At 48.2% G+C, this 26,700-nt stretch overlaps 2 protein-coding genes across 5 annotated transcripts in view; both read right to left on the reverse strand.

The window, feature by feature from the left end:
* LOC137421633 (stabilizer of axonemal microtubules 2-like) overlaps positions 1-10,791 on the reverse strand; it is a 41,835-nt gene extending 31,044 nt beyond the window's left edge. The window contains exon 1 of one of the 3 annotated variants that reach the window (XM_078771190.1): positions 10,710-10,791. In XM_078771190.1, coding sequence (XP_078627316.1) covers positions 10,710-10,717 — 8 coding nt within the window. In that variant the 5' untranslated portion in view covers positions 10,718-10,791. Of the gene's footprint in view, positions 1-1,723; positions 2,158-10,709 lie in introns of those variants that run through there. The other 2 variants (XM_078771191.1, XM_068107876.2) reach the window with 2 other exon arrangements.
* A 4,722-nt stretch (positions 10,792-15,513) lies between these two features.
* The window catches only part of LOC137421630 (stabilizer of axonemal microtubules 2), a 34,746-nt gene continuing 23,559 nt past the window's right edge, over positions 15,514-26,700 (reverse strand). For both annotated transcript variants that reach the window (XM_068107873.2, XM_078771193.1), the window contains exons 4-5: positions 24,975-25,180; positions 15,514-17,032 (exon numbers count right to left, since the gene is read on the reverse strand). In XM_068107873.2, the coding sequence (XP_067963974.2) occupies positions 16,032-17,032; positions 24,975-25,180 (1,207 nt within the window). In that variant the 3' untranslated portion in view covers positions 15,514-16,031. The remainder of the gene's footprint in view (positions 17,033-24,974; positions 25,181-26,700) is intronic.

Consider the following 26,700-nt stretch of genomic DNA (forward strand, 5'->3'; position numbering starts at 1 on the left):
CGAGGCTAGGGAAGGAATTTTGGTATATTTTTGGCCATGGGGCCGGGGATTGCTCAGTTACACTTTGCGACGGACACCGTGGGATCTTTAACGTCCACCAACTAATGCTGGCAGACAGGATGCCCACTTAACATCCATCTGAGGGATGGCACACACATTGATGAATCTCCCTGCCTGTGAAACACCAGGATTTTAAGAGCTGTCTAGGCCACTCTACCCTGGACATGCTACTTCTGCTTGCTTAACAATGGACGGAGGTCCTCAATGCCAGACAGGAGATCATAGCCGTCTCCATGGCCAATCTTCACTTATGGCTCGTGGATTTCCTCTCCTGTCGTAGTCAACATGTGCCTATCAATGGAATTATTTCGTCTCCAATTCCTTTCCAGGCTGGAGTTCCCCAAGGCAGTGTTCTGAGCTCTGTGCTTTTTCTGGTCTTCATCAATGATCTCTCTGACTCTCTTGAAAATCCTCTCTATCTATTTGATGATGACTCCACTCTCTGCAGCTCCATACCTCATCCCTCAGATCGGCAGTCTGCAGCGTTTTCACTCTCTGCAGACCTGGACAAAATCACAGACTGGGCAAACAAGTGGAACATGTCTTTCAATCCTGACAAATCTCACACTCTTACTTTGTGTCTCCGAAAAGACCGACTGGACAACCCTCCCATCCACTTTCTGAACAATCCTCTCCAAGAAGTTCTGTCGCTCAAGCTTTTGGGTCTCACTATCTGCCATGATCTTTCCTGGGAAAACCACATTTCCATGCTGGCCTCCAAAGCCAGTCGCCGACTGGGCATCCTCCATCGTGCGAAGTCCTTCCTTGGCACACCTGAGCTCCTCACCACATACAAGGCTTTCATCCGCAGCTCAATGGAATACTGTTCTCCCCTCTGGGCTGGTGCTCCTGCCTCACACCTAGCTCGGCTTCACACTGTTGAAACCAAAGCATTCAGAATCATTGGAATGTCCCACGATGAAGCTAACTCCGAGGGCCTTTCACGTACTCACCGCAGGTAGGTAGGTGGTCTTTCTGTCTTCTACCGACTCCTCTCCGGCCTTGCACCCCCAGCTCTCTCTGTGCTCTGTCCCCCAAATATTCCTGCAGGTCGCACAAGATCTGCCTGCAACCCTCTTATGGTTAAACTGCCAAAATCAAGACTCTCTGCTCACCTTCACACCTTCATTCCTCTTTTCTCCCGCCTTTGGAACAAACTCCCTCACTCCCTTCGATCCCAATCCTCCCTCCAGGTCTTTAAAACAGCTGTTCACCACCATCTCTTATCTTCTCCCATCCAAAAGCGTGCCGTCATCTGACCGTGATATGTGTGTATCCACTACCCAAGCGTGTCGTGATATGTGTGTATCCACTAACCAAGCGTGTCGTGATATGTGTGTATCCACTAACCAAGCGTGTCGTGATATGTGTGTATCCACTACCCAAGCGTGTCGTGATATGTGTGTATCCACTAACCAAGCGTGTCGTGATCCAGCCGTGATATGTGTGTATCCACTAACCAAGCGTGCCGTGATCCGGCCGTGATATGTGTGTATCCACGACATAAGCGTGCCGTGAGCCGTGCCTTGATGTGTTACATTCATGGACTCATGATATATCCTCTGTAATGCCACGACTTAATATACGTAGAAAGCTACAATGAGTATGGACTATGGTAGTTATAAGTTTGCTCATGGAAGAAACTTCGCCGAACGTCTCTTACCCGCAGGTACAGATGTTGCAGAGACACTTCATCATGTCCACGCCAATCAAACGTTCACTGTTTTCACACTAATATAAATATATATTTCCCAGATTTTATAGTCTTCAAATAGGAAGGAATACAATCTTTCAGTTATTAGGACATCATGGACCGCATTTCTTTCCCTGCTCACACCCTCCTGTTCAGCCGTTGCATCCGCGCCTCAAGTTTACCTTTCAATAAGAAGCCATTTCCATGGCAACCGTTGTTGGCAAACATCACGTGGTTCTCGTCTCGGGCAGGTCTTGTCCGCGTGGGGCGGGGCCTCATAGACCCGTTTTGTTAACCCTGCAGCGTCTAATCTGAGTAATCTCCGATGTACATTGTTAATACGGACATCAAAACAAAAGCGAATTGGAACTTGGTGTCATATTCTTCTTCTTCTTATTCGGTGTGAAATTCTCAAGCGGGAAGGACATGTTAAGAAATCAAAACGCTTTGTTTTATATATCACGGTGCATAGGGAGAACGAAATTAAACATCTGGCATTTAAAAGCTTCACGATTCGACTTTTTTTTTTTGGAATGTAAACAGTAGTCAGTCCTCATTTGCCGCCCGAGTTACCGTGTGCTCGCCACGTTCCCCATTCTAATGTCTATATGATAGACGTCACCAACATGGATTGTCCAATCAAAACAAAGAATGCTGAACGGCTCTGTTTTCATTCAAAGCATTTGTCCGTGAAAATATAAATACAGTCCTGGGAATTGCGCAGTTGCCATAACAGCCGATCACGCGCGAACCGGTAGAACATGTGCTCAGCACACCGCCATGGCCACCAAACGCAGCGCAATAATGAATGCGCACCAGAGGGCAACGAAAGGTACAAAAGTAACACGCGACAAAATGAAATATACCTCCTGATTAACGCACTTATACTGACAATGTTTTTTATATCGTGGTCAATGCGTTACTATTATAACGATTTATATAATTGCGTTGATATTATAGTGATAAAAACACGAAATAAATTGTCATAAATAATATAAATATATGATCCAATTTTCATTTAATATAGATCACTCATCAAAAAGTAAACAAAATATTATTTTACAATTACTCGAACGTTTAACGAACACGACTATATGATATGCATCGGCATGAGGCAGATCGTGCTGCTGTATTATATATTATATTGGACACTTTATAACATATTGTTGCGAATATGGAATTTGGCCTCCATATCCGCTTGTAAATATTCCCCTATTTTCTCCGATACTCCCCAACTCTCCCTTACCCCATTCCCTAGTCCCATTGTCTGTAAACAACACCCATTAGAGCCGATCTTCCCCTTCATCCCCCCATTAAATGTCGTGCCCAGGTCCCCCGCACCACACGTAGACAACTTTCGGACATCTTCCTAGTTATTCTTAATCTATGTCAGTTAAGGACTTGTTTCCATTAATTATGACTCTTCGTTGCACCAGAATGTGATTATATGGCACCTGTTAGGAAGTTTAGGACCTCCCCATACCTCTCCGCATCTCTTCCCCATGAAGAAGCGCCAACTACAACAACAACAACAAAAGAGGGGGGCGGCGCGGTGACGGCATGGGGAGTGGGCGTCCTCCTTCCGGCTCGGTTAGCCACCATTGACCACGCGCTCCACGGGGTTACCACGAAGGGGCTCCCTGTCGGCCCCTCGTCAAGGGCGGAGCCGGTAACCCCCGCACCCAATGAGAAGCCATGGGCCGATGCCATCTGGGGCGGCGCTAACGAGCCGAGGGCGTGTCACTCCCCGCCGGATATACGCAGCCGCTTGCCGGACGTGACGTGAGATGCGCCCCGAGCTTGGAAGGAAAAGACGCCACCCTCCCGAGCGCTGAGCGACCTCCCCAGCTTGAGACCAAAGTCGCGACCCACAAGCGCTGTGATACCTTCACGCATCTCTGGACACCACCGTACGTGATTCTGTCCCTGAGCCAGGTGCACCTGAGCCATCGCGACCTGCCTCCCCTTTTCATCAACCCCCGTGTGAGTCAGCATTTTGTCCCGTGTGTCTGTCGTCTGTCCGGGGATAATATAAGAGTGTGTCTAAGTGCCTGTCTTCCTGTAATATACCTCTAGCCCCTGTAATCTAACCTTTTTCCGTACGAATATACTTGAGAACTGAACCCTTGGTGTCGTATTGTGTGATTGTAATCCAGCCGGGTGTCTTCTCTTTCCTATTGAGCCAGCGTAGCGCGATTAGTCAACATTCGGGCACAATCGGGTAACTTGTACGGATACGGCGGCCATCCCGCTCGGCCCACCATACCATCAAAGTCGTATCTGTAACAATTGGTGTCGGGAGTGAGATTCGAGGCCCGACCAAATTTTGAAAAAAAAAAACGAATAGAGGAAAAAAAAAAAATTTGGTCAAAATTTGGAGCGGCCGAAATTTGTTTTGTTTTACGAAACTCGAATTTTGCAAGTCGCGCTATGGCGGATCAAGACGGCTGGGGTCCGGTAGGGGAGAGTGAAGCAGGGTCGGTCCAGGACCAAATTGAGACACGTGAGGAGAGCGAAACAGCGGGGGTAGCAGACGCGCGAAATGGCGCCTCGCACATAGCTACGGCGGCCGCACCCGCTGCACAAGTGGGAGGGATGGCCCAGATGCAGGTCCTCATGGAGCAATTTATGGCGCAAATGCAGGCGTCCCTCAAACTGCAGAGTAACCAATTGGGGAACCGGATGGATGCTCAGGGTGAGCGATTGGAGGGCCAAATGGGGGTAATGGGAAACCAAATGGGGGTAATGAGGGACGAAGCGAGGGGTACCGGTGAGAAGTTAGACAATAATTTTGAGGAGTTAGACAAGAAAATTGGGAAGTTAGACAATAATTTTGAGGAGTTAGACAAGAAAATTGGGAAGTTAGACAATAATTTTGAGGGGTTAGACAACGGGATAAAAGAAGTGAAAAATGGGTTAACGGGGGTAGAAAACAGAATGGCCGCTCAAGAGAATCAAATGGAAGGGATGCAAAAAGGGTTAGAGGGGTTAGAAAACAGTATGGAAGGCAAATTGAGGGACATGAGGGACCAAGCGGAAAGGGAAGTTAAACAAATGGAGCAGCAGATAGAGGGGGTCAGAATGGGGGTAGAAACCAAACTGGATGCTCACAGGGAGGAAATGGAGCAGATGAGGGTGGCATCTGGGCAGGAGATGCAAGTGATGGGAGAGGAGATCAGAAGAGGAGTGGGTGAGGAGGTCGGAGGAGTGCGCGAGGAGGTGAGGCACTGTAAGGAGCACATGGAGAAGGAGGTGAGAAAGGGGACTGTAAAGTTACAAGGGGGCATAGAGGACCTGACGCAGGAGGTGGAGCAGCTGACGGTGGGACAGACGGAGTTAGTGGAGCAGGTTCAAAGGAGCACTGCGGTATTAGGAGGTATAAAGGCGACACAAAAAGAAATTAAAAACGACTTGATAGCGACAAAGAGGGAATGTCAGATGGTACGTGAGGGACTGACAACGAGGTTGGACGAGGTGATAGAGGTAATGGAGACGAAGGACCGGCAGGTGAGGACGCACATGGAAACGGTCAAGGTAGCCTTGGAGGACGAGCTTGAGGAGACGTACCGGGGAATAAAAGAGGTGAGGCACAAATTAGAAGAAGTGGAAGAAGGGGTGAGCGAAATTAAGAAGCGACGGAGAGGGGATAACAAGGAGATAAAAGAGGAGATAAAAGAATTGGTCCAAAGTCTGTGTTTGGATCGTGATGTGCTCATTAACCGGATGAGGGATTCGCAGGTGATGGAGGAGAAGCGAAGAGGAAGAGGACCCGGTGTAAGTGGTGACCAATATGGTCGTGCGTATGATGCGCCAGGGGATTTAAGAAGCTTGGGGGTCGAGATAGACCCGGGTGTTCGTGAGAGGCCGTTGGTGAAGTGTGCGACAGGTCTGGTGTGCGAAAGAGGAGGTGTGCGAGGAGGTCCGACTCTGGGGTGTGTGAGGAAAAAGTGTGTGCCAAGGAGTGAGGGTGTTGGCGAGAGTGAGTCGGTCGTAGCGTGTGTGCGAGGGAGCACATGGAAGCGCAGTGTGGTGAGTGTTACAGAGGGTGTGACGGGAGAGTGTGCGCGAGAAAGGTGTGTGACGGACAGGTGCATGAGGAAAGAGTGCGCTGTCAGAAGTAAGGAAGAGTGTCCACCTGTGGTGAGTGTTACAGAGGGTGTAACGGGAGAGTGTGCGCGAGAAAGGTGTGTGACGGACAGGTGCATGAGGAAAGAGTGCGCTGTCAGAAGTAAGGAAGAGTGTCCACCTGTGGTGAGTGTTACAGAGGGTGTAACGGGAGAGTGTGCGCGAGAAAGGTGTGTGACGGACAGGTGCATGGGGAAAGAGTGTGCTGTCAAAAGAAAGGGTGAGTGCGCTGTCAGGAATGGAGGTGAAAGTAGTGAGAGTGACATGGAGCGTGAGTTAGTTGTGACAGGTGAGCGAGGATGTACACCTGGGATGGAAGGATGCACACCTGGAATGGTAGAGCGTGAGTGGGAATGCACGCTGGAGTTGGTGGTGAGGCACGTGGTTGGGTGTGCGAATGAGGGCACACCTGTGATTGTCACAGAGGAGGTGACCGAGGAGGGGGCGCGAAGCGGTGTATTGGTGAGGTGTGCGACCAACGAATGTGTGCCAAAGTGTTCGGTGGTCAGGTGTGTGACCAAGGCTGTGAGTGGAATGAGTGTACCTGGGTGTGTAAGGAAAGGTACGAGGAGCATGGGCACGGCTGGATGTGTGAGCAAGGAACGGGCTGCGGGGTGTAAGCGTCCAGGTGAAGCATCGACGTTAGACGGGATAGAGTTTAGAACGACTTATAGCCGAAGCAGGCCCTCGGTGCGTGCCGGGCCTCGCTTTGAACGGCCGCGTCCAGGCTCCACTAGGTGGAGCGGGCAGCTGGATAGGAAGGGTCGTCATGGCGACCACTTTTTGGTGAGACGTGCCGGCAGGTCTAGATCGGGGCATTGGATGGCTCCACGCCGAGGTGGTGTGTGGGATCTCGGCACGGGTAAGCCCCCGTCCCTGCACCGAGTGCCGGACGCATCCAGCCGCAGGCACAAAACAACCAGCATCCATTGCTTGGCTTTACGAAGCCGGGCTTTGGACAGGAATTGGCGCACCGAGAGGCAGTAGTGAGTAGACTGGGTGATGAGGTTAGTGTTTTGGCCCCGAAATTAGAAAAAGGCGAAATTTGATGATTGGCAAAGGATTGGCAGAGTGATGATTGGTAATGGTACAGTGATTGGCAGATGATTGGCAAATTTTTGATTTATTGAAATTTGATGTGCAAAATTGGTAGTGAGAGACCCCCGATGTGGTGGGATGGCAAATCCACCATCCTTCCCATGTGTGGGGCAAAGGAGCAATAGTTTATGGGGTGTATGGCAGTGAAAACTAGCCCGGGTGGGTTAGGATATTGTGTGTAGGGATCTAGAAGATGACATTAGGTAACGTTAAGATTAGTTAGTGACTGATACCTGTAGTGGGGACGCAGGTAGATTAGTATGGATGATAATGACGAGGGAGCGCAATAGTTTAAAGGGACGACTGGGAAGCGCAAGTTTCAGAAGGGAGTAGTTAGCTGAGATGATGCTGTGTGTGTGAGGATTGAACAAGTGTGATTGCACAGGTGTGCAACTGGACAGGTGTGTGGAGCAGTGTATGAGTAGTGAGTGTTGTGGATCAGCGCGAATGCGCTTGGGGAGAGAAGGGTGCAGGTGGCACCAGGTGTGAGAGCACAGGTGTGCAGGTACAGGTGTGTGGAGAGAGTTGGAGTGAGTGGTACGGAGTGGTGTGCATGGTGCGAAGGTGTGGATGGGGGAAGAGTGGACCCCTTTCACGAGCACCCGGGGCGGGTAGTGTAAGTGTTAGGTAGAGGGTGCAGGTAAATTGTGGTTGGATATTGGCATTTGTGGTGCGGTTGCAGAATGGTGTTGTGAATGGGTGCATTAGTGTTGTGGAAATGGCTGGGCGTGTAGCCTGTTAGTGTGTGTAGTTGGTTGGGCACTCCACCACTGTGAGGATGTCGGCCAGGTGAGGCCGCAGGTGGGCTCTGGGAGCCGGTAGTTGTGAGTGGGTGCCTGAGGATCCCGGGTGTGGATCGGGCAGCCCAGTGCCAGAGGGGGCACGGAGTGGGGAGAGAGCCAGAGGGCCTTCCCCAGGTAGTTAGGTTAGGGTAAGGAGCAGGTAAGCTCGGAGGCAACTGCAGTGGTGGAGGTGTGCAGGTGGGTAGACCCACTGGGAGAGGTACACGCCGCAGCCCAGAAATTGTGCGAGGGCACCGGGAGATGAATTGGGGGAGTGAGACCCCAAATTGAAGAGCACCACAGTTTGGCCAATGGGAATTGGTTTTTAGAACCCATAGTGTAAGAGGGCCAATGGTTTGGCCGGAGAAAGACCCCGGGTAGTGTAAAGTTGTTAAAGTCATTTAGGAAATAGTTAGGATTGATGAACCTGTCGCACCATACGCAGCCACTTACCTGTGGTGATGATGATGACTCCACACCTGTGTTTTCTTTGGTTGTGTTGCAGAAATGAGAATTGCTGTGAGGATTTGTGAGACGCATCACGACGTGGATGAGACATGGGGGTGATTCCATCTCTCCCTCCCTAGGAGGGACTGATGATGAATTGGTAATGGCAAATTTTGATGTTGAGTTGAAAATGGCAAATTTTGATGAGAGTTGAAAATGGCAAATTTGATTGGTTAGGAGGGAGAGAAGACGAATTTGGTATATGGGAGGAACGGGGAAGACAGTAGGGATGTTTGTTGATTTGTAAAGTAGATGTTTATGGGTAGTGTTGTGTTTTGTGGATACAGTAAGGGGTAAGGGAGGGGCCATGTAGGTTACCTGGTGGGGGGGGGGGCGTACGATAGGAACGTACCTGTCTCACCTGGTTCCCATGTGCCCCCAGTGTGCATTACCTTATATTGCGTGCACTTTTGCGCCCTTACCACCTTACTCACTTGTCTGCTTCTTTTGTCTCCCACCTCCGAGGATCTGGCTTTGGGGTAGAGAGAGAGGAAAGAGAGGTGCTGGCTACGCAGTTGTGGGCCTGCACTTTCGCTGTTGGCTGCCTGGATCGATACACCATATGGACCGCAATGTTTGTGGCCACCCACAATGGACCGCAGTTCGTTTGCGGCCAAGCACCACCCGGGGATGGACCTATGGATCAACGTGGCACCTATGCCATACAGGTGAACCACTAATAGTTAACACCAAGTGCACCACAAGAAGAGCAAGAGACACCTGCAGGGTTAGGGGTTGTTGAAGTTATTTTTATTCCAATGAACAATGGTGACTGCACCGATTGGTGGTGGGGTGGTGCTGTTGATGCTCGGGAAAGGGTGCTCTGCACGTTATTAAAGGCCGTCGGCCACAGAGCACTCGTGGGTTGGTGTATCGATGTTGGCAAGCGCGCTCTCTCTATGCATAACATCTGCATGTGTTCCTCCAAAAACAGGTCCTGGATCGTAGTGTAAATAGCAGCGTAGTCTTGTAAATAATGCTCCCTACCGGCTGTATGTTTAGTTTGAGAATTCTTTCCGGATTCGGTTATCCTGTGGGTGTGTTTCTGTGAGGAGAAGGGTGCAACGTCGCAGGGGGACATATTTACTCATTTGTGAATATCTGTAAAACTGTCGCACTCAGGGTAGAGTTAATAGTAGAGGGAACTACATTGCGTGCCACACTAAAGTAGGTAAAAATTTATCGGGTCGGGACGCCCCGAGGGTAGAGAAGGGTGCAATGTTGCGAATATGGAATTTGGCCTCCATATCCGCTTGTAAATATTCCCCTATTTTCTCCGATACTCCCCAACTCTCCCTTACCCCATTCCCTAGTCCCATTGTCTGTAAACAACACCCATTAGAGCCGATCTTCCCCTTCATCCCCCCATTAAATGTCGTGCCCAGGTCCCCCGCACCACACGTAGACAACTTTCGGACATCTTCCTAGTTATTCTTAATCTATGTCAGTTAAGGACTTGTTTCCATTAATTATGACTCTTCGTTGCACCAGAATGTGATTATATGGCACCTGTTAGGAAGTTTAGGACCTCCCCATACCTCTCCGCATCTCTTCCCCATGAAGAAGCGCCAACTACAACAACAACAACAAAAGAGGGGGGCGGCGCGGTGACGGCATGGGGAGTGGGCGTCCTCCTTCCGGCTCGGTTAGCCACCATTGACCACGCGCTCCACGGGGTTACCACGAAGGGGCTCCCTGTCGGCCCCTCGTCAAGGGCGGAGCCGGTAACCCCCGCACCCAATGAGAAGCCATGGGCCGATGCCATCTGGGGCGGCGCTAACGAGCCGAGGGCGTGTCACTCCCCGCCGGATATACGCAGCCGCTTGCCGGACGTGACGTGAGATGCGCCCCGAGCTTGGAAGGAAAAGACGCCACCCTCCCGAGCGCTGAGCGACCTCCCCAGCTTGAGACCAAAGTCGCGACCCACAAGCGCTGTGATACCTTCACGCATCTCTGGACACCACCGTACGTGATTCTGTCCCTGAGCCAGGTGCACCTGAGCCATCGCGACCTGCCTCCCCTTTTCATCAACCCCCGTGTGAGTCAGCATTTTGTCCCGTGTGTCTGTCGTCTGTCCGGGGATAATATAAGAGTGTGTCTAAGTGCCTGTCTTCCTGTAATATACCTCTAGCCCCTGTAATCTAACCTTTTTCCGTACGAATATACTTGAGAACTGAACCCTTGGTGTCGTATTGTGTGATTGTAATCCAGCCGGGTGTCTTCTCTTTCCTATTGAGCCAGCGTAGCGCGATTAGTCAACATTCGGGCACAATCGGGTAACTTGTACGGATACGGCGGCCATCCCGCTCGGCCCACCATACCATCAAAGTCGTATCTGTAACAATATTAATCGTTACAACGATCATAGTTTTGTACAAACTACAAACAAAGGTAAAAGAGAAATGCACAGGTGAAAGAAAACAACAAACAATGAAGGTCCAAACCTCATCATTCCGGACGGGCGCAGTTGTTAACAACAGCGTAATGAACGAACCTCCAGGTAAACGATTACCAAGGTATGGCTGTAGAAGCGTCACGTGATCTACCTACCACTGCAGATAAGCCCCGTGGGGATCCCAGGTTCAATCTCCAACATGTTGTACACACGAAATTCATTTAATAAGCACAAATTGTCTTTTTATGTTCTTTTAATTAATTGATGTGAAACTGCAATCCAGGTGTTGGCTTAACGGTACAGGTGGCTCGCTTGAGATTTTCGGGTCCTAAATTCGAGCCCCTGTCGCTCCGCTGAATTAACACTCGGTGGGATGAGTTTAAATACTCCAAGATGAAAGTGGATCAAAAAATCCCACACCTACATCGATGACGTCATTTGGATCCTTGCGCCGCCATTTTGAAGAAACCAGCGCTCAATGCAGGTGATGGATTCTTTGATTGAACAAATAGCGCAGCAATGTGTTATCGATCAGCTGTCCTTGTCCTATGGCTGCCCTAAAATCAGCGAACACCACCGCCACGTCCCATCCACAAAAAGGGGGATCCTCCCGCAGAGTCTCAGTCTCGACTACAGACCGGTGACCTTTCTTGCAATCCTCTTTTTAAACACCTGATCTCTATTAACCATCCCAGTCACGAAACTCTGCTCGTCTCTGACCAAATGTCCGAAGACCCGAAATCTAAATCAAGAGGCCAGGACCTATCTCAGGCATCCAGCTCTACTTGCCAAGCTCTCTCCCTGTGGCATACATACAAAGATGCCATAATTCCTGGATTTCTGATTCCTTCCATCCACAGTCGACATGTTGCTACAACCACCAGGGACGCCTCTTCATGGTGGTTGTACCCCGCAACGCAAGTCGGGGGCCAAATCTTCCCCGTTATTCCCTGCTGCCCAGATTCTTCCCTGTCATGGTCGGAATGCCAATCGGTCCCCATGGACCAACCCTTTCCCTCTTGTCCCTGTCTTTCTCTCAAACACTAACTCTGTCATGGCCCTGACTTCGGGTAGGCAGGGGTACACCATCCTAGATATGGGAGATCTCCAGGTCGCTCCTGGGAGATCAATCAGCTGTCTCCATGCCGCGGGTTGTTCAAGAGAAATGTCCAGGGTTATACAATAAAAACAACAACAACAACATGTTGCTATCAATGGAACCCTCTCTTCTCATCACCGAGTGGAGGCTGGAGATGCCCAAGGGAGGGTCTTGAACCCGGTCTTCTTCCTCATCCACATAATTCTCTGGAAAACCCTCTCTTCTTTAAGGTAGACAACATCATTGCTTTGGACAGTACCTAGCCCACCTCCCATCTCACTGGAAGACGAACAGCAACTGCATCAGTCTGTTGATATAAAATGTATTATATACTCGCAGGGGTACCCGACATTGCCTGGTGCTGACACAGCCAAACATCTCTCATAGTATAGATTGGTCTGATAAATGGAGTCCTTCAATCCACAGCAGAATATCACAGTCTCACGCCTTTACTCCAGAAAGATCATCAAATGAGCCCACCTATCGAGATGTGTCCATGGGCAATCTACTAGAGGAGGTCTTACTGTTTTTCTGTATATATGGAACCCTTGATGTAATACTGACATCCTTTTAAAGGTTTTTTTTTTTCAAGACTTTCCCAAAGGAACCATTCATTGTTCCCAGGGGTTTATTAAAAGGGGGGCATCAATTGGGGACACAAAGATATAGTACATGGAAGTTTTTCTTTTTACTCCACCGCAGGCCCTGTACACATCATTTTTTAATGTCCCCCAGCCCCACCACCCCCAATAAACCAAACCGCTCGGACAACATGGCATTGCTTTGGGCAAATACATCCAGTGGTGGCACTCCCAGACTTCTGAGCAGCCTTGGAAATCGAACCTACGCAAGGGAGCTTAGGGAGGGCAGGGGCAACATGGCTTTACCCAATCACCGAGCTCCTTGAATGTGTACTGGACCGGGATTCGATCGATCACGAGTTTATTCTGCTCTTTACATCATTTATGAAGTGCAGCTGTGCTGGTGATGCAGTGCCCCTACATAATAGAGCAATAACTTGTAATTTTGCTAGGGTACTGTACTTCCACGTAGGGCTCGTGGGATGGCCTAAAGGTACACACACTCGCCCCTAAACTTTCGAGCCTGGGTTCTAATCCTGGCCCAGCTATAACCTGCCATCCTGATGTGACACAAGCAGGGTGATTCATCACTGTATGTGCCGTCCCTCCGATGGACACGTTAAAATGGGCGTCCCGTCTGCCAGCATTCGTTGGTGGACGATAAAGATCCCACAGTGTTCTTCGCAAACAATAGGCCAGATATTGCTGACGTTGTGGAGTACAGCAGCGTTAAATCTCCAAAATGTCGACAGAAATTGCAATTTCTCATTGTCAAATTCCACATTCCTGCCCTAATTACTAGCTGGGAAGGCAATGGCAAGCCACCTGGTATAACCCTTTCCCAGAAACTCCTTTTGCAGCACCGACACTCTATGGGATTCACAGACAAGACACCCAGCTTAACATCCCCCTGAAGTTCGGCACACTAATTGAGACAATGCGATGGTGACAAGTCAGAATCCGAACCCAGACTAGACAACTCAAAGCTGAGTGAGCTTTCTCTCAGCTATCCTGTCAACCTCTGGCCTGTCAATGATTTTGGTCAAAACCTTCAGGTTTCACATCTTGCTCAGCTTGACGCCATGGAATCCAAGGCCTTCAAGATTATTGGAATCTTCTGCGATGAAGCTGCGTCTACGGGCCTATCACTTCGCCATCGCAGACAGGTCGGTGGTCTCTCTGTTTTTTTCCACATCCTTTCTGGTCTTGCGACGTCTGCTCTTTCCATGCTTTGTCCCCCCAAGTTTCTACAGGCCCCCCAAGTTTATACAGGGCGCACATGGTCCACCATCTGGTAAAACTACCTAAACCCAGGATCATTGCTCGCCTCCACTCATTTGTTCCTCTTTTTCCCACCTGTGGAAGCAGCTTCCACATCCTCTTCAATCTCATTCTCTCTCCAGGTCTTCAAGACAGATGTTCACCAGCATCTCAGATCATCCCCAATCCAAAACCATGACCTTTCTTCCCTCGTTAACTTCCCTCCCCAACCCTCCACCCCAATCCCTCCTCCTTCCAAGTTTTAAGTCTTCTCTCTTGAGAGATTCCTTCTGTATCCATCTTGTCCACTCCACACACCATCTCCTGCCCCTCATTCCTCCCCAAACCCATTGTTTGTCCAGTCCCCCTCTATCTTGTCCTTCAACTCTCCTGTTGGTGTTTCCTCCTCTCTCACCTGCTCCTCTTGTTCCGTTGTGTCCTGGTCCGTTCAGTCTTCCATTAGCCTTGACTCTACATACAAAAACCAAAAGGTGCTGTTTCTCAGGATATGTTTGAACACAGCACATGCGGTTTAATACTGTTATGAATATTGGGGTAGTGATATATATAGATTTAGGTAGATCTGCATAGGTAGGTGCTCCGATGATCGTGGGTAGCAAGAACCACTTCGATGTACAGTAAGTCAGGGACCTGTGTAGTCCGGATGTCGGATAAGTTGGATATTTGTCCCTGCCACGAGGGGGCGGGGCATGTTATTTAGTTCAGGGATTATATTAATTCCCTTGTACGTCGTTCCCTCTGTGGTCATTCCTTTGTCCCGTATGGCAACGCACCATAGACATTAGATAGGCCCATTAGTGACACCACAAACACTACTTAAATTCCCCTCCGCCACAATAACAATAAAACTCACCGGAAGCCAGTTCGGGGCACTGCCGATGGAGCCACAGCCAGCCACATCACCAGCTGGCATAGCAACACACATCGAGCAAGCCAGGCAATAGACACGCCCAGAAGGACTCGTGATTGGCCAGGGGCAGGGCAAGAAGCTTCCCTGGGATTGGTGGAAGGAGGGGCGAGCCAGAAGCAACGAACTGATTGACCACCGACGAATGGCATGAGAGAGAAGTGACGCGGCCATTGGTGGGGAATTGAGCCTGTGATGTTGGCCGGCAGGGATTGCCAGAGAGAGAGAGAGATGACGTCAAGAGGGGTTGATAAAAAGTGAGGAGAGACCGACATTCTCTCTCTGTCGTTGCAATATACAGTGGTGCCTGGACCTCATTCGCTCTTGCCCTCACAATTCCTCTGCTCCGACCTCTTGCCCTCACGCCTTCCTTCACCCTCGACCATCTCTCCTTTCTGATCCGAACATTGGGTGCATCGCAGTTCCGTGCCGAATCCGGGAGGACATTGCACGGCTGAGGAGGCAGGTTGCTCGCTCGCTTGGCGCGAGAGGCCTTATCGAGGCCTAGTGAACGGGGGCGCGTCGGGGCCTTGTTCCCGCTAACCGGAGCCGCGTCGGACGACTGCCCTCGGAGCCTGACGATCCCTGACACACTGCAGACAGAGATAAGCCACAGCACGCACCGACACGACACGGTTCTTTTATTACATCGCCATTTGTCCGTGTTCTAAGTCTGTGTGTCAGAGCGCTCATTAGGGGGTTGTAGTATTTACCGGCGTGTTCTTGTTATCGGGGTCCGGCAATAAAGCCGTGTTTATTTTTGTACATAAATTCTGTCTTCGGTTTGATTTAATGTCCTGTAGGTTTGAAGACTGCCCGGATCGTGCCAGGTAAAAGCTCACGCTTCCTCTCCCCCCCCCCCCCCCCAGCCCCACCAGGCTTGCATAGTGAAATCCACCATTGAATAACGCCTCAAAGTAAGCTCAATTGGTTATCCGTGGGTGCTCCTTCTTAATAGAGCCATAAACAGGACAATACAATACAGTGGTGCAGCACTTCCACAATGTGGAATTCATTTATTTTCCCCTTGTTTTACACATCAAGCTGTTCATACCAATAAACCGAAGGATTATCTCTACTAGTGCAGATTGAAAGTGCTAACCTGTCATGTTCTTTCAGGCCAAGAATCAGGATCAACTCCTGTTACAGTATACAAGGTTGTGTACAATCACCTTCATTTCAATTACAAAATTTTCTATAATATCGTATTATTGCTACCCAATTTGTGTGACCATGCTTTTCATAAAACATAAAAAATACCTGTTATTACATCGACTTTTATCACAAGTTTCCATGTGGATTGCTTTGTACAAACCAATCAGAAATGACATTTCAAAACTCATCTTCATTTACAGGGTGATAAATATCATTTCAAATTACCATCTGTTTAACACTGAACTCAGAACGTAAAGCTATGATTGATAATTGAGGATCTCAAATGATGTTCCTGAGATGATTATGCGAGCAAATTCTTGATTTTGTTATGAATTTGCTCAATGTAGTTTAAGTATCTGTAAATGACACTTTGCACTTGTCACGGGTGACGTCAGAAGGCAGTTGGTGGTTTGCGGCCGCCCGGTTAGAAATCAAGCGGTACATACGGTGGCCGCGAGGATCTTCCGAGTGGTAAACATAACCTGGTGGAACAGAGTACATTGCTGGGCAAATGTCCTTTTGTTTTGTGGTGAATTCGTTTGTGTAAGTGGTTGTTCCGTCAAAAGGTATCTTACTTTGCACTACAACATTTGGTGGCTTCAAACTCTGGGTCTTTGCGAGGGGGTGTGCTACAAAATGCTGTCTGACGGTGGTCAGGTTTTCCATTTTTCCTTTGGGAGGTTGAAACTCCTGAAACCTCTGCAGTTTGTCACGCCGGCTGAATGGCCACTGGCAGAAGTCTTGTTTGTATGTACTCTGGCCCTTAAAAGGCCCTTTGCCAATTTCTATGGTTGGAAATTTTGGCATTGAGGGGGCTACAGGCTGAGTTTTGTAAGGAAAATTCATCCGATATGTTGAGTTCAAGTCCATGGTGTCAGTTGGAGGCTTGTATTTTCTGGTCGGACGTACTTCGCGCTTGGGTATCGGCCATCTTTGGAATTTGTCCTGCATCTCGGAGATCCCTTCAAAGTGGGCATCGGTGTCTGCTATCTGTGGTATAGGTCTGATACTTTTCACAGGTTTCCCAGCCCGACCTGTGTAATCTCTCCGGTATACAGTTAGGCCATCCAGGGGTGTAGTGCTCGGTTTATAGGTTGCTGGCTCACGGCGTGGCCATGGTTCAAATACTTTTGGAACATAGGTCAGCTGATACACAGTTTGTCCATCAAACTTGCCGTTAAAAATCTGCGTAGCTGGAACAGGGCGGAAGCTTTTTTGAGGAACCACACACTTAGAAATGAAATCGTTCTGGTATGTGGTTAGATTTCCGAACTTTGAGCTGGGTGGCACATAGTGGCGTTCAACTTTAGTCGACTCATTCTTCTTGATCGGCCATCGCCTGAAATGATCTGCAACAGAGTCAAAACCTTTAAAATTTTCAACTTCTATGTCTACTGCTCTTTTTTAGACGAGTTGTTCGGCTTCTGTACTAAGTACACTGATTAATAGAGCATCAATGCATTTTAAACAGGCTAATAACTCCTCTCTTTGCTGCAATTCTCATGACAATCGTTCATATATATATGTATATTATATATATATACTAGCAACGATTTATATAAGCATCCGTTAAATCATATCACACGCAAATCATCAAAATCTAAACAGTACTTGTGGAATTTCAATAAAAGTCACATCACTGTTCATATCGGTAAATATTATTCCATCGTGTTTGGAAAAAAAATTGGAAAAACAATATAGCCTATTTTACTCCATTACTCCAGGGATCCGAAGGATTACCCACCCAAAATATCATTGCGATCGGTTCAGCCGTTTTTGCGGTACCTGGGAACAGACAGACATTTGGTGAATTATAGGAAGATACATACACTGTATGTATATATTGTTGTTGAGTACCATAAATGATGTGCCTGCTTTATTCTAAAAGTAACTTCAACCATTTAGTTAATCATACTAAAATAAGGCAAGAAAAAAAAAATTCCATATTAAATGCCAAGTCTGTATGTGAAAATATAGAATGGAAACTCGTCATTATAACGGGCTTTTGCACGAATTCATGTACATTAACGAACGTGGCTGTGAGGCCGGTGTCGATTACACCATAAGCATCGGCAATTCTGCACGCATTGTTCGGTACATCGGCAAGATTGTTCAAGGATGAATGACATGAAAATATAGAATTCTTCTGCTAATCTATATAGATTTATTTCGTCTATATAGATTTAGGTGGGGTGGGTGGATGGGGGAGGGCAGGAGGGGGAGGAGAGGAGGGTGGGCCGCGGGCCGGTGTGGTTGGAGGGTTGTTGAAGAAGCAGGTCATATTGCAAAACCATCCAGGGAAGTGGACATGCCAAGTGTGAGTGAGCCCCATGGGTGAAAGAGTGTACCTGGTCTATGGAAGCAAACACACATGGTGGTCTGGGGGGGATTTGGAGGAGAGGTTTATAGTGCAAAATCACCCTGTGGGAGTGAACAATCTTCATGGCAAGTTTGAGCCCCGTGGGTCAAAAGGTGTGGCCGGCAAATCGTAACACACGCACAAACACCTACAAGAGACACAAGAGGTCTTTGCACTGCCTTACCTACATTTGATTCCCGGCCCGACTATATACTTTTATCCTGGCGCTTCATGATTGCATCAGTGACTGCACCGTCACTCAGAGGGGATGTTAAGCCAGTTGACATGTCTGCTAGCATACCCTTGAGGATGTTGAATATCCCACAGTACCGGTATGTCATTGCATGGCAGTACACAGCCTAAATTTATATACAACTAGAAGGTATTCATAGAATACTTAGCCTGCTCAGTCAACTTGGTGCAAGCCAACTCTTCTGTTTTTTTAATGTTTTTTTCTTTGATTGAATATGGCTGCCAGACCACGTGACCGATGACATCATAAATTAACATTCTCCAATATACTGATTTTCAAACTGAATTTCCAGAAATTTCAAACTGATCGGACTAAGCGTTGTACATGTTGAATTATGACGTCATAACTAAGGCACCAATGGCATAATCGTTAACAATACTTATTCCCCGGAGTATTTTTTTACAATCAGCCATGTAAAAAAAATTCCATGGAGCGGTTTTTGAGATATAGAGGTGCAATGTTTTTTGTTTTTTCCCTGGTGTTGGGCTAGCGGCTAGGGTGCCGGCTTAGGATCCAAGGATCCTGGGTTCGAATCCCGGTCGATCGCTGAATTAACGCCAGGGGGGTTGACTCAGCCTGTCATCCTTCCGAGGTCGGCTAATTGAGTACCAGTTTTTTTTTTTTTTTTTTTTTTTTTTTTTTTTTTTTTGTATACAAGATCGAGGCTCGTGAAAGAGCGAACATTTATCACACAGAAAGACAAACAGACACATAAAACAAATAACATCGGGAGCGGTAGACAAGATGGGGAGAGAGGGGGAAGGACACAAACACAACATTTGAGAGCAGGGACCGAGAGACATGGAGACATCGAGAGATCTGTGGGAGGGAGAGGGCTTTGGGGGGGGAGGCATGTGAAGGGGGGGGAGGCATGTGAAGGGGGGGAGGCATGTGAAGGGGGGGAGGCATGTGAAGTGGGGGGGGTGGGAGAGGTATAAACATATGGACACTGCCAGGATTTCCAGGAAATAAGTTGGAATTTCAAACAAGGTGGATCTGGGGTGAATTAGTGGGGGTAGAAAAGATCAAGGTTATGGATGGGGGAAGATAAGAGATGGTGGTGAACAGCTGTTTTAAAGACCTGGAGGGAGGAGAGGGATTGAAGGGAGTGTGGGAGTTTGTTCCACAGGCGGGAGAAAAGAGGAATGAAAGAGTGAAGGTGAGCAGAGAGCCGAGATTTCGGCAGTTTAACCATCAGAGGGTTGCTGGCAGATCTTGTGCGACCTGTAGGAATATTTGGGGGACAGAGCACAGAGAGAGCTGGGGGAGCAAGGCCGGAGAGGAGTCGGTAGAAGACAGAAAGACCACCTACCTGCCTGCGGTGAGTGAGTGAAAGGCCCTCAGAGATAGCTTCATCGCGGGAGATTCCAATGATTTTGAAAGCTTTGGATTCAACAGCGTGAAGCCGAGCCAGGTGTGAGGCAGGAGCACCAGCCCATAGGGGAGAACAGTATTCCATTGAGCTGCGGATGAAAGCCTTGTATGTGGTGAGGAGCTCAGGTGTGCCGAGGAAGGACTTCGCACGACGGAGGATGCCCAGTCGGCGACTGGCTTTGGAGGCCAGCTTGGAAATGTGGTTTTCCCAAGAAAGATCATGGCAGATAGTGAGACCCAAAAGCTTGAGTGACAGAACTTCTTGGAGAGGATTGTTGAGAAAGTAGATGGGAGGGTTGTCCAGTCGATCTTTTCGGAGAGACATAGTAAGAGAGTGAGATTTGGCAGGATTGAAAGACATGTTCCACTTGTTTGACCAGTCTGTGATTTTGTCCAGGTCTTCAGAGAGTGAGGAGGCTGCAGACTGCCGATCTGAGGGAAGAGGAATGGAGCGGCAGAGAGTGGAGTCATCAGCAAAGAGATAGAGAGGATTTTCCAGAGAGTCAGAGAGATCATTGATAAAGACCAGAAAAAGCACAGGGCCCAGCACACTTCCTTGGGGAACTCCAGCCTGAACAGGAAGGGGAGATGAGAGAAATCCATTCAGGGCCACACGTTGACTACGACCAGAGAGGAAGTCCGCAAGCCATGCATGGAGGTTTCCATGGATACCATAGGAGGAGAGTTTGGTGAGCAGAGCTGGGTGCCAGACCGTATCAAAGGCCCTTGATATGTCAAGGGAGACAGCTCTGATTTCCTGTTTGGCATTGAGGACCTCCATCCATTGTTGAGACAGCAGAAGCAGCATGTCCAGAGTAGAGTGACCTGGTCTGAAACCAAATTGATGATCAGAGATCAAGCCATTGGAGAAGAGGAAAGATTTCATATCCGAAGCAATGATGGATTCCATGACTTTGCTGATAATTGGGAGCAGGCTGATTGGTCTGTAGTTGCAAGGATCTGTTTTTGCACCTTTTTTGTGTAAAGCGGTAATGTTAGCTGATTTCCAGGATGCTGGCAGATGACCTTGAGCAAAAGATAGGGTGAAAAGAACAGAGAGAGGGTGAGATAGAGCGGCAGAGCAGGATTTTAGGACCCGTGGGCTGATGCCGTCTGGTCCAGTTGCAGAATCAGAGTCGAGGTTTGACAAAAACTCCTCCACCTTGTCAGGAGAGAAGGACACAGAGTCCAGGAGCAGTTGGGTTCGACTGGGAAAGGTGGGAACAGAGAGAGATGGGTTTGGGACTAAGGATTTCGAGGCGAACACAGAGTTGAGGCATTCGGCTTTGTCACGTGCGATGTCAACTGTGTGGCCATTTGAGGTAAGGGAGGGGATGGAGGGGGAACAAACACCAGAAACGGATTTGACCAGACGCCACCAGGATTTGGAGGAAGGAGACAGGTTTGAGAGTTCATTCTTGAGTGAGGAGAGATAGTGCTTCCTGGCACTCCTGAGGGTAGACACACACTTGTTCCGAGCTTGGTGGAAGGAACTGAGATTTCCTTCAGTTGGATTAGCCTTCCAAGAGGCAAAGGCAAGTTGTTTCAGGGCAACTGCCTCACCACAAGATTCAGTGTACCATGGACGGGAGGAAGGGTAAGACAATTGAAGGCGAGATGGGATAAATCTGTGCATGAGAGAGATCAGTTTGCTTTGGAAGAATTCCCAGGAAGAATTGATGTCAGAGGCAGTGGAGATGGGAGACCAATCCAGACGATTGATGGCTGCTTGAAGACCGTCCCAGTCGGCCTGAGTGAAATGCCAGACTCGTCGACGCTGAGGAGGCTCTCTGAGAATGGCCAGAGAGATGTCCACTTTGACAAGCACATGATCAGAAGAACCGATTGGAGCAGAAGAAGAGCAGCAGACATTAGCAGGGAAGTTTGTCATAACCAAGTCTAGAAGAGAAGATACTCCATTGGCTGAGATCCGGGTCGGGAAATTGACAGATTGTGTCAATCCCAGTGAGTCACAGAAGTCCTTTGCAGAGGTGCCATGACTAGTGAGAGAGGAACCCACACCCAACCAGGTGGCATGATGACAGTTGAAGTCACCACATATGAGGAAGAGAGAGTTGGGATGAGTGGATAGAAGTTGGTCCATGTTGTCAGACAGTGAAATGTAGATGGAGTCATCACTGTTTGGGGGACGGTACAGAACACATATGAACAAAAGGTGGGAGCGGAGAGGAAGCCGTAACCAGAGGTACTCCTGCGGGTGAGGAGGAATGAGAGCAGTGCAAGGAGAGTGAGGAAGAGAGTTTTTGACAAAGATAGCCACCCCACCACCAGGCCGAGGCTCAGGTCTATCATACCGGAGGAGTGAGTAACCAGGAAGAGATATTAAGGAATCAGAGACATCTTGAAGGAGGAAAGTCTCTGTTAAGCAGATCAAGTCTGGATTGTCAGAAGCAACCTGTATGGAGAGATCAGTCAGGTTTGAGCGAAGGCCCCGGATGTTTGAGGTCCATACCGTTAATGAAGAGAGAGGGGGAGCATCGGGTACAGGACAGGGGAGGGGAGGAGTAGGGTAAGATGAAGGATGAGAGGGGGAGGTAGGGAGAGCAGTTGATAGTGTTTCAGATGTTGCAGAAGAGTTCCAAGAAAGGGAAGGATGAGGAGGATGAAAGGTTTGCTGGTGAAGGGATGCGGCACAGTGAGGGGTTGTTTGAGGGGGGGCAGAGGAAAGTAGAAGGTTTGGGGGGGTGGAGGTATGAGATAGAAGGGAGACGAAGTGGGGAGGAGGCAGCTTGGAGGAGGAGGGGGGAGGAGAGAGAATTGGAGAGGAATGGTATGGGGGGAGAATTGAAAGGGAGGGATTGGGGGGGAATTTTGAAGGGGAGGAGTGAGGAGGGAGTTTAGGAGGGGAGGGGCAAGGGGGGAGTTTTGGAGGGGAGGGGCAAGGGGGGAGTTTTGGAGGGAAGGGGAAAGGGGGGAGATCAGGAGTGGAGGGGCAAGGGGGGAGATTAGGAGGGGAGGGGCAAAGGGGAAGTTTAGGAGGGGAAGGGCAAGGGGGGAGTTTAAGAGTGGAGGGGCAAGGGGGAAGTTTCAGAGTGTAGGTGCAAGGGGGGGGATTTGGATGGGAGGGGCAAGAGGGGAGTTTAGAAAGTGGATGATTAATGAAAGACGAACATTGATAACAAATTGGGTTTGTTGTGATCTTCAAGTTAGCAATCCGGTTCAGGATGATGGAGGAGGGATGGAATGAATGTGAATTTAGACCATGTAGTGAGGGAGACGTATAAGATATTGAATTTCTTTTTTTTGAAGTGGAATGAGTTGGAGAGGAACTTGAGAAAAGCCTTTTAAATAGGAAGAAAAACAGCGTGTTGTAATATACCACTGAATAAAAAACAGAAGGGGAAAGGTTGAACATATTTAAAAATATTTAAACAGAACTATGAACAATCTTATATGCACAAAAATACCAACGGGGGGAGAGCCGAGAGGGACCACCACGAGTCACGTGAACAGGGCAAACGGTGGATGGCAAGGAGATAATGGGGGTGGGGCGAACAGCACACCTGGACAGAAAATACAGGATGAGACAACAGTACACGTGGAGAAAATAAAATAAATGTTTTTGGTTTTTTTTTTTTTTTTGGGGGGGTGGGGGGGGGTGGGGATTTAGAACGTTAGACAGTATTATGTTCGGGGTAGAAGGGAAAAAACCAAGAGCCAAGCAAAACACACTTAAGTTAACAAAACACCGACGGGGGTACAACTACAGGGCCACACACGAGGAGCAGAACACGATTAATTAATTACGAGTTACAGGAAAATCAAACCAAAACTAACTGTAATCAAACAATATCACATGGACGATAAAATAACGAATTGAAATTTGACAATCTATCTGGGGAAATGGGGGAGAAACACGTGGTCGAAGAAACGAACGAACGAATAAGAACGAATAAACGAATGAGCACAGAGAAGGTAGTCTCCTTTTTTTGTTTTTTTTGAGTTGAGATTTACACAAGGAAGTAGGCTTTGGGGTGGAAAGACTGCGAAAACAGAGAACGAAAGTTATTGGACCACAAACGACAGGCGCTGAGAGAAAACCAAAGCCTCAAGGTTGTACAGTGCACACTGTACAGGGCCTCGAGACGACACGAATTAACGCGATTTTCAATACAGGTATGAAAGATTTGCACCGAAAAATCTTTGACGGGACAACATACGTACATACACTATAAAAGAAATACAGTTATAACGAAAATACAAATTGGAACAATGACTTAACTTCGATTTCGATGGAGAGCGTGGAGACCTGCGAAAAAAACGAACCGTCGCCAGTTCACTGGTAATTCCCTGTTTGTCGTTAAAGGCGGCAAAAAGGGTTGGCGTCAGGAAGGGCATCCGGCCGTAAAACATTGCTTCAAATAGGGGACCGAAAAACAACAACAACCACGGTTCCCGAAAAAGGCCAACCCCCGCTTTGCAGGGAAAAATGGCCTCTAAAGGTGGTTATAATGTTTTTTGTTTTTTCTAAGTTGGCGACTTTAACCAAGTGATCTTTGACGTCATAATTATTTTAAGAATTCTACAGCAGAAGGTGCTCCTATGGTGAAAGAAAATTTCATTTCTATCGGACCAACAATTGCAATGAAAAAAAAAAACATTTCATACTGATCGGATGAAGCATTGTACTTGTCGAATTATGACGTCATAATGAAAGCACTGATGACATAAACATTAACAAATCTTATTCCCCATTGAGAGTACTTGACAATGAACCATGTTTACATTTTTTCCATTGAGCGGTTTCAGTGATAGAGGTGCGAAGTTTTTCAAGATGGCGTCCATACCATGTGACTTATGATGTCATAATTATCACTTTTAAAATGATACAGGAGGAGATGCTCCGAGGGAGAAAATTTTTGTAACGTTTGCCGAGAAAATTAATTTTTAAAATGCAGACATGTACATACACCCATACGCACGTACACACGCAACAGATCGCTTAACCCCACTTTTCGCTTCGCGAGCGCACGGTAATAACCTACAGGGGCACGTGGCCTAGATACGCCTCGGCAATGATGCAACAAGCACACTGAATTGATGCTCCCTTGGAAGGGCAGCATGTTCCACAATGAAACTCCCCTTGCTGTTACTACACTATAAAGACAAATAAAAGAATTTCAATGGATTCTGCTGGAAACCAAACCCATATCACTTCCAATCATCTGTCGCCTTGCTAAAGTATATAAACCTCTCTAGGTTTTAACCACAAATCTTAAAGGTCTCACAAACATCTTTAAAAACAAAACTTGTGTGATGACTCATGCATGAATCAGTATCCCACCTTTGTAAGTTGTTAGTGTGCCCATCTTTTCTCCCGAGAGCTGTAATTGTCCAGTAAAACGCACTGCTGGAGGCACGGGCTGTACGGGCCACCTGGGATAGTCATAACGGTACGTTGAGAGTCCGTCGACCTTTGTTACTGGAGGTTTGTACATCAGGGGGTCACGGACAACACGTGCCTGCAGTTGGTGTGGCACAAACTTGGACCTGCAGTGTAGATCAAAAAAAAAGCATTACAAAAATCTGGAATGAAAGTTGTAGCCACCGTTTCGATGGCACTGTAATGTCATCAGGACCCTAATATCTCAAAAGAGCCACCTTTAACCGTTAAGCCAACACCTGGCTCATCAAAAATGAGTGTTGGTAATGAAATTGGAAATATTTACTTTAGGCCTGATTAATCAGGCACACAGACTTTCTCATCTCCAAAGGCAAAGCTGCATGTTGTAAGAATCAGATTTCCAACATTGTCCCAAGAGTGAGTTTAATTCAGAATCGATCTCTAGCAATACCTGTAAGAAACCAACAAGCCACACATCAGTATACAGTAATCATAGAAGTAAGTAATGGATTTGCAATTAGTACAAGCAAGCTTAGAACCAAGAGTAACACGCACCATCTGAGTATGCACGACATCACACAGAATAAATGTCACAGGAATCATTGGAGCGCTGTCCAGTCCGAATTCTTATAGGAGCCTCTCAGTGGACAGAGTCGGCATAACACCTGGGTTCAACTTAGACACAATTTCATTACATTCTCCCCGCCGTTAAAACTACACTACCCCCAATGGCGGAAGTCAAGCCAGCAAGTCATAGCAGCATAGAAACATTAGTTAGCAGCAGAGTAATATCCGGTAGCAGCAGTCCATGTCAGTCAGTCCAGTCATAGCGGTCGGGGCGTCAAATTTCTCTTCCGGCGCGAGTCCGAGAGGCACCAGGTGCCACATCCACGAGATCGAAATCCCCTGCATCGGAGTGATCACCTAACTCGGGTGACGGCGGTGGCCCCACAAAGCCATCCAGATCGGGCGCATGTGGCGGTGGGATAGCCGGTAGATTCTCCATTGTCGGATTAACCGTGCCGTAGTACGGCTCAACAGTATCCCCGCATGGGGCAAGATGACGTACCGAGACGGTAGACTCACGTCCATTCGGCATCAGCACTCGAGCGTGCTCGGGGTTGGCTTGGAGAATACGAACCTTGTCGATGAGGGGTTCGAACTTACTCGAGCGAACCGCGCGTTTGAGGAAAGCTGGTCCGGGCTCAGCGAGCCAGCCCGGCAAAGGACGGCCACCTCCAGAACGACGCGAAAAACTAAACATACGGTCGTGGGGAGTTTGGTTAGTAGCGGTGCACAATAAAGTCCTGATCGAGCTAAGCACGGTGGGTACCACCCAGGTCCATCGGTCCAACCCTAGTCCGTTAGACCTAAGGGTTAGAGCAATGGCTTTCAAAATAATGCCATTAAAGCATTCCACCTGTCCGTTCGCGTGGGGCCTATACGGAGTAGTATAGCTGGAAGCGATATTCCGCTGGAGCAAGAATGCTCACATCCTGAGACCAGAACACCGCTCCACGATCAGTATGGACATAGGCCGGGTTCCCAAATATAGAAAACAACTCCCACAGACACCAGATAACTGTGGCAGCGGTCATATCGCCGCACGGGAAAGCAAAGGGAAATCTGGAGAACTCATCAACTATCGTGAGAAGATAACGAGAAC

This window comes from Myxine glutinosa, chromosome 2 (assembly GCF_964187855.1).
Source record: "Myxine glutinosa chromosome 2, kmMyxGlut1.1, whole genome shotgun sequence".
NCBI classification, from domain to species: Eukaryota; Metazoa; Chordata; class Myxini; order Myxiniformes; family Myxinidae; genus Myxine; species Myxine glutinosa.